Raw genomic sequence first — 8,842 nt, forward strand, 5'->3', positions numbered from 1 at the left:
GAGAGGCAAGAGTTACGCGGGCGAGATAGTCTCTCGGCTGTCGTTCCGATACGACGGACGCACGCAGCTTCCGCTTACCTGTAATCGCCAGGAGAGCGACGGCGGCTTCTAGCCACAGGTGGCAAGTCTTCATCTCGACGGCGCGCACGGCAAGCTCCGGCGGTCCCTCGGCGATCAACCACTCTCTCGGACTCGCGGCGGCACACACTGAGGCTCACCACTCGCGCGCGGCGACGGCGGGTCGAGTCGCGTCAACGAAACTACGCGAAACTACGCGGCACCATATCCGTCCCGCTCGCACGGCTCCGTTCCTCCTCAACCTCGGTACGAGCCCCGGTCGCACGAGCGGAATCGTCGAGCGCGATCGCACCGGGCGACGTGCCCAAAGTCACCACTCGTATCGCGCGCACCAGCCGGACTGACGCGCCGCGCCGCGGGATTCCCCGTCACGGACCGACTCGCGGCGAACTTCACGCCGGATCGTCTCGATCTCTCGCGACGGCTCGACAGCGGTCGAATTCAAATCGGCGGGCCTGCCTCCTCCTCGCGCGCGCTTCGCGGTGCTTCGAAAACTTTCCCCCCCGGGCCTCCGCTCGCGCCTTCCCTTCTTTCGCGCCTTTCTGCTCTTCCTCGCTTCACGCGCGGCGTCGATCGGCGATCGACTCGCGGGCCCGCGTCAACGGCGAGCGTAATCGATCAACCGCGTGCGCCGGCGAGCGCGGCGCGAGCACGAACGCGGGATTTTAAGCACCGTTGACAGGGTAATTGCACGTATATCTGCACTGGATTGCGACGGACGAGACTGAGCGTCGCCGCGCGAAGCCGTTCCGTCGCGAGTCGCGCCTGCGTCGACCGCCCTTTCATCCCCACCAGCGCGCGCCGACGATCTCGCAGCTTCCAACGTCTTCCCCCTCGCTCCTCTCCGCGCCGCGCCGCCGACACCTCCTCCCTTCGCTCCCTTCTCCTCCCTTCGGGCGCGCTCGCCTCGCTCCTTCGCGCTCTTCCTGCGTCTCTCGCGCGGCGGGCTTCATCCCGCTTTCACCGGGAACGCCGCGATCTCGTTTTCTCGTCTTCCCTCCTGACGCTTACTTCTCGAACGGCGCGCACACACACACGCGCGCGCGCGGGCGGACTTGCCCCCGAAAGCCCGCGATTTTATTCCGCGCCTCCCTTCGCGCGCGACGAGGGCGGTGTCGGCTGCCGACGGTCCCCGAGACCTTCGGATTCAATTTGTCCGAAAGTTTCTTTTTTTTTTTCGTCGGATGAATGCGGTTTGTTACGCGTGTGTCGCGTCGCTGGACCGGCGTCAGGGCCGTTGCCGGCGCGTGAGTCGCTTCGCGCGGATTATCTTTCCGAGGATACGCGTCCTTGTTGAATTTCAGTCCCGCGTTATTTACGGCGCGCGATTAAACTCGGGTAACAGGCTGACGTTGTTTGTCGTCATATTGGCGTCAGAATGACGACAAATAGTTGTTAATCAGCTCGCCACCGGTGAGAGAGACGCGACGTCACGTCCGTCTCGTCTTGTTCAAATTCAAAGCTCGATCGGCCACCTGAATTGTTCTGCGATTTATTGCAATTCGTGTGTGTGCGCGCGACACGCAAACGCTCAGGTTTGAGATGCTCGAACAGTTGATAATGAAACAATTGTCGTAATAAAAGGAGATAAGAGCGAAGACAATATCGCGATGCCTTTCATGCCTTTCGATCCCTCGGGGAGTACTGTTATGTGGCTTCCCCGCAAACTAATTCTTTCTTAAACTGTAGTCGCTCTTTCGCATCGAGAATGTTTATGAGGTGATACTTTTCGCAGCAAGTTCTTTACGGTGATTTTCAGGCGGAATGCATCAAAAATTTAAATTGTCGATTTAACTACGTGAATTTACTGTTCCAGCAAATAAAGGACTGTATCTAAGACCGATAAACAATCGGCGCGCAGCTCACCCAGTTGGAAATAGTAGAAAAAAAGTCTCTTGTTCCGAGAGACTCTTAATATGAGATAGCGGAGTTTCTGCTAAATTAATAGGCGTTACCTGTTGGTTCCATCATAAATTTATTGAAGTAAAATGTTTTTAATGGAAAGTTCATTGTTAGATTGTGTAATCATTGCGAGAAAAGATTTGTGGCTGAATTGGGACGTTAAAAATCTGCTAATCTCTTATATTAGAGGCCTATCACATAATGGGAGACTCTCCTGTATACAAAATTGACGCATGATTATTATTAGGCTAAAATGGCACGTTATTCGTATTTGATTGGATTAATATCGGCCCTGTTTCACTCAATCGCTTAAAAGTGCTCATGTTGTTTATATCGATCGGTTTACTTCTAGTTTGCCGCGTAAACAAATTAAAATGCCGCAGTTTACTCCGTTTATTATCATACATTAACGACGTAAAATGCAACAGATTTCGATCGCGCTGTTGGAGATGCTAACGAGGCAGAGTTAAGCCAACGGGATACTATCTTTCCTACTGGATTGCTCGCGAGAGCCAATAAGAACGCAGAGTTTTAGGTCAGATGACTTAAGGCTGTATCCTGATTGGTTCTCGTAAGCAATCCAGCAGGAAAAATAGCATCGCGTGACGCTGGCTTTATTCGTACAGCTCCACGTTTGGCTCGGTCATGGCAAAAAGGTCAAAAATTACGAACATGTCTCTCTCTCTCCCCTCCCTCCCCCTTTTATAATTAAATCGATACATTTTCCTTGGCAAATTACATAACGATACTAAAACCCAAATCGCAAATTTTATGAAATTCTTTTATCTTTAATTTTATACTAAATTAAAATTATAAACACCTAAAGAATGTAGGTACGCGGAAAAGTATTTATAAAAATTGGCGTCCCCCCCTCTCTCTCTCTCTCTCCCCTCCCTCCCCTTTTATAATTAAATCGATAAATTTTCCTTGGCAAATTACGTAACTAAAACCCAAATCGAAAATTTTATGAACTTCTTTTATTTTTTAATTTTCAACTAAATTAAAATTATAAACGCTTAAAAAATGTACGTGGAAAAGTATTTATAAAAATTGGCGTCCCCCCCTCTCTCTCTCTCCCTTCCTTCCCACTCCTATAATTAAATCGATAAACTTTCCTTGGCAAATTACACATAAGGATACTAAAACCCAAATCGAACATTGTATGAAATTCTTTTACTTTTTAATGTTCTACTAAATGAAAATTATAAACACTTAAAAAATGTACGTGGAAAAGTATTTATAAATATTGGCGTTCCCCCCTCTCTCTCGTCTTAATTCCGCGCGGGGAAAAAAATGCGATTTACTCCGCATCTGCCGTCATACGTCGAACTTCCGCGAGATACGTCATGGAAATGTGTATCCACGTTGTTCCCGGCTGCTTCCCGGAATTGATCCTCGGCAACGCGGATTGCGTTGCCCGCAGGCACCACGAACTGCGTAATGACGTATGCTGATCGCTCGCTCAGGGCCTCGTTTCGAAAACACTGTAGCACGATATACAGAGTACGATATTCAGTAGGAAGCGTACCAGAGACCGGCATAATGTATCCATGTTAGAGACCCATGGATCGTAGACCGAGTGGCTTAATTTTACTGATGCCACTGAAAATGGCTTTGTAACGAGCACGTCGGACGCTAATGCCGCGGCTTCTAACTAACGGACGCAAGAGGATTCGTTTGTCGTGTCGTGTAAAAACTTCCGATATAAATCCTCTGCGTGAATATCCGCGATGCGTAATTTCTCGACTGAAAAGGGGCTAATTCATTTCGACGCAGACAAACGTGTAAAATACCATTAAAGGATACGATAAAATGAATAAGATGCCATTGGTACATACGTAGGTCTACTATTGAATCCCAATATTGCACCCCTTTGTGCTACTCTGGCAATTTTAGTTAAGAACGAGCAGATATTTCAACACACAATAGTGCGAGCTAAAGCGTTACGAGCCTCATCCCTCAAGTATTTCATTTTTCGATCAATCGCATCGTATAACTCCGAAGAACAATGTGAAAGACACGCGTTAACCTTGACAAAAAATTCCAAGACGATATTAAAGAAATTAATTTATGTGCGTACCAAAACTATACCCAAGGAATATAGGACTAAGAGCCACGGCGGGATGTTGGTGTCTAAATAATTTTTATTTTAAATTTATTGCGAAAAGAAATATTTTTTACCTCAGCCAGGTTTTCAACCTGGACCTTCCCTACTTTCTAAATGAGCGTTTCACCAATTCGACCACTGAGGCATGTGGTAATACCGCAATAAACACTCTAAAGGCCGAATCAGACTAGCAATTGTCGACGCGGATTGGATTGGGATTGGCGATTGGCGATTGTTTTGTAGCCAATGAGAGCGAAGCAACCAGCGATTTAATCGACTCTCACTGGCTAGAGGTCAATCGCCAATCCCATCCGAGTCGGTAATTGCTAGGCTGATTCGGCCTTTACATTGTTTCCCCGAATGCCACATGTCGTGACTGTATTCGAAACTAGAACTGCGCGCCGACTTAAATCGTCAGCCTTAAGACACGGAACAATCATGTATCCCCATTATTACCCTCCCACCCGCCCAAATACCTTATGAAATCGAGAAACGCATATTACGTCCGGTTAATTTTAACAATTAATAAAATTCATAAGGTCCATATTATAATAAACATAAAGGAATATAGAACAAGACGCAATATTAAAGAAATAAATTTTATGGAATAGCTGCAAATTGATTGGCTAAACATTTCTCGAAACTAGAACTTGGACCAAGTTCTAGCATCGTGGACACGGGCCTTAACTGATGTCATTTCGAGCAGATTTTACACTGCCAACCATTATACTCTGACACGATAAAAAATACAGGGTGTTAATGAATACCTGCCACAAACTTCTAGGGCATGTAGTGGGTTCAAAGTAGACCAACTTTTAATAAGGAACTCATGTCCGGAAACGCACCGTACGAGCTGCAGACTGGAACTGTTGGTATTTCAGTAATAGGAACAATTTTCATAATAACTTTATTCGCTTACATTACATTACCAGAATGTTTAGCAATGATGGCTACAACCCATCTGTCCCTAAATACTTGGCTGATGTAGTCTCGGATGATGAGCGAAAAGTGCGGTAGCGCACCGTCTTGTTGCCACCGCATCTGTTGGCGACTTTCGAGTGGTGCGTCTTCCAAGAAATCTGTGAGCATTTGTTGTAGCCAGTTTTGAAATTGCTAAATATTCTGGTAATGTAATGTAAGCGAATAAAGTTACTACGAAAATTATTCCTATTACTGAAATACCAACAGTTCCAGTCTGCAGCTCGTAAACGGTGCGTTTCCGGACATGAGTTCCTTATTAAAAGTTGGTCTGCTTTCAACCACCCTACATGCCCTAGAAGTTTGTTACAGGTATTCATTAACACCCCGTATAATGAGAAATTATTGTCATCTCTTACAAATGTAGAAAAAAATAATTTTGTAATTCTCTAGAAATTGCTTGACGAACGTTCCTTAAAAACGGTAAAATGTTTGAGGCCGTCCGAGATGCCGCGGCAATGGATTACGCAAATAGAATCGCGCGTCTTTAACGCGCGCTAGGCAAATTGTGAAAATTTCATTAAAATAAGTATATCATCAATAACGCCGTATCTCGATTCATCGCGCTCCGAAACTTCAACTTACACCACTTTCGGGATTAACAGCTCTATTACCCCGGCGAAACTTAACCGCAATTCACGCCGCGGTATCTCGTACATCTCATTAATCGAGCGATTACACGTTTAATGAAGTGCGAACGTCTAAAATGTACTTGGAGATTAATTGGGGCGCGACTATTCTTAGATGCAGTCAAACTTTCGCCGGATGTCTTGCGCGCGATGGGATTCTCAAGTTCCGCCGCGCGAGGCTTTAGATTAGAGCGGATAATTCCGTGCGGATTTATACGCGCGCGCGAATTTCCGAGCGACTATACGCGCGGATATCGCGCGGAAAGTTCCCCCGGATCGCCCGGAGACGACTGGCGCGCCGATCGCGCCAAGGATTCGAGAGTGACGGTATAAAAGTTAAGGGGACGGCGGGAGGTAATATTCTCCCTTATCGGTACGTCGGAGCGTAAAAAGTCGCGTAAAAACGCCGGTGCGGTCGCGGGAGCGTGTCGAAGCGGGCGCGGTCTCCACACAAGCGCACTTTCTGGATACTGAAATACGCGACAGAATGGGAATCTCGTTCGTCGCCGCTGCGAGACGCGGGTATCAAAAGGCACTTGGCGCCGCGGCGCGCATTCATGAATCTCCGATGCGCGATTTGCTGCTTAAACACGGAGTCGCCGCGGGATCGGTCATGGACCGGTCAGCGCGCTCTTTATGGCGGTACACATCCACCCCCGCAATTTATCTCTCGCAAGCCGCGCGCGGGCGCGCGCGCTCGGCTGCCTTTCCCTTTGTCGCTTTTCTTTTCTCGCCTACCCCGTCTCCGGGCGCTCTCTGCTCCCTCGTCTCGTGAATCTTGACCCCGGAAACGCGGGCCGCGAAAGAAGGGCGCGCAAAAGGAAGACGGCGGAGTGGGGCAAGAGGGGGAGGGGGAAAAAGGGAAAAGACGGTTGAAATATCACGAAGACATCATTCGTTACCGCCGCGTCGTTTATCCGTATCGCCACCCTCTTTATGGCCGTATAAAACAGCCTTCCATCCTCATTCATGATGACGGCGCGCGGCTCGGCGCGACGCGGTGCGACCGAGAGTCGCGCCGTCGAGATTCGCAAGATCGCACTTTAATAGGACGGCACGAGCTGGGTGCAGAAAAGGAAGGTGCGGGTGGCGAGGGAGAAAACAGGACGCTTTTTTCGGTCGCGCCCGGGCCCGCCGGCATTACTCTCACGAGGACAGGAAGCGCCGAGGCGCTAGGCGGGAGGGTTGAGACCCCTGAATTATCGCGCCGAGTTATTTCTTCTTTCTATATATCGTTCTTTACCTCGGGGGCATGCGCACACACGTACAAACGGGGCACAGGGCTGGGTACCACGCGCGGCCAGACACGGCGCTAGCTCGGCCGGGAAAAAACCCGGCGAGTTGGAAGCTACAAATATACGCCCTGCCATATATTTATGCCGGAACAATTGAAACTCGATTTTTACTTGATATTTCATTGCGTTCTTACGCACGAGCCTCCTGCGATCGTTCGCACACAGAAAAAGAATAAGTGACAGATTAATTCTTAACGCTCAAATTAACGCGTTTACTTTGTATACACGCAACAATCTGTAATCTTCTTAGAATCACTTGATAATCTTATATCTCAACAATATTGCAGTCTCGTTTAAATAATATAATTGTCGCTTCAAGAATACATGTAATTATTTTGACAATAAAATTATTTTAATCACCGTAACCTTCGGTTTGAAAATATGTTATTTTCTATCCAACATTGTTCCCTTTACATTCGAGAAAATTATGTCGAAATAATAAGCATATAAATGGATACGTTTAGTCGATCTTAACTGCCCGGGATAAAATGTTTATATCTAATCATATCTGAGTACATTTAACTCAGATATAAACATGCATGAATTCTGTCCCTAGCCAATTATATGCGACGTAAATGTGAGTTAGATATCGTTTGACAACACAGAAATATGTTCAAAATATTTAAAAAAATTATTTTAATGCGTTATAAATATTTAACAAAATATATATACGATTATATTATTATATGTATACATATATGATCATATATGATCTATTCAATCAAAGACTATATAAAAGTATTTATGAAATATTTTGAAAAATATTGATAAAGTATTAAAATAAATCTCTTAAATATTTTTATATGCCTTGAGATAATATTTTTCGCAATAATTTTTCTGTGTTATAAAACACATTGCCAGTCATGATCGACTGACAGTTTAATCACGTTAACACTTAAATATTTGTACATATTTGTCAGTGTTGGGAAGTAACTCGTTACTTGTAACGAAGTTGAATTCCTACCTACCCGAATTCGTATCTACCCGTATTTCGATTCATCTTTATAGTCCTATCTGTCCATTTTCTTACCTATACCCGTTCAAACAAACTTACAAATTTTTAATTAAAAATTATTTATTTAAAATAAAACCGCGACGCGATTATTCGGGATAAAATTTGGGATTTTAACTCGCGCGCGATTGAGATTTCATTCAGTTTTTTAAAATCTCGCATACAGGTGCGAGAAAATGTAGAAATGAATATCCCACCCGACTTTTGACAAATAAAAGGATATATACTTGTACAAGTAGATATACTTAAATCAATTTGTATGCACTTCACCATCGTGGTCAAGAAGGACCACTTATCTCGTTGAATCTTGCGTTGGGCCAGATTGGACCTACCTTTCGTCGCTCCTGGCCATACAGTCTGGTCATTTTGACCAGAGATCAGGAAGGAAGAAAACTCCTTCCATAGTCAGTTATCGTCACCGACAAATATTTCGTACGGTTCGAACATACGAGTGTCGAACGTATCGCAAAATGCACGACCACGAGAAGTTAATTAAAAGAAAAATATTAATTCAAAAAACTTTACGGTATGTACGAATCAAATTTATTTTTACTTCCGTTATTTATTTAAACATATTGACCATCTCTTCGTAAAATGATCTTTGAATTCAAAATTCGAATAGATATAGAATAAAATTTACTTCGCGTTAGAGTGATTTTAATCATATTCCTCGATAAATTAAAATTTATAATATGGATAAAATTAAGTAATTAATAATTAATTAAAAATTTTTCCTAAAAAACCGATCGCGAAAATCGACCGCGTAAACCGACCGCGAAGATGCGTGTAATTGTGCATGTCGTTCATGCGATACGCATCTTGACAATACATATTATATATT

General features: G+C 45.1%; 1 protein-coding gene across 1 annotated transcript in view; it reads right to left on the reverse strand.

Moving 5' to 3' along the window:
* The window catches only part of LOC105560219, a 167,124-nt gene extending 166,314 nt beyond the window's left edge, over window positions 1-810 (reverse strand). Inside the window, exon 1 of the mRNA XM_012009130.1 lies at window positions 79-810. Within this exon, the coding sequence (XP_011864520.1) occupies window positions 79-133 (55 nt within the window). The 5' untranslated portion in view covers window positions 134-810. The remainder of the gene's footprint in view (window positions 1-78) is intronic.
* Window positions 811-8,842: the final 8,032 nt, after the last annotated feature.

The sequence above is a fragment of the Vollenhovia emeryi genome, unplaced genomic scaffold (assembly GCF_000949405.1).
Source record: "Vollenhovia emeryi isolate VEMERY1.0 unplaced genomic scaffold, V.emery_V1.0 DF939236.1, whole genome shotgun sequence".
Taxonomy (NCBI): domain Eukaryota; kingdom Metazoa; phylum Arthropoda; class Insecta; order Hymenoptera; family Formicidae; genus Vollenhovia; species Vollenhovia emeryi.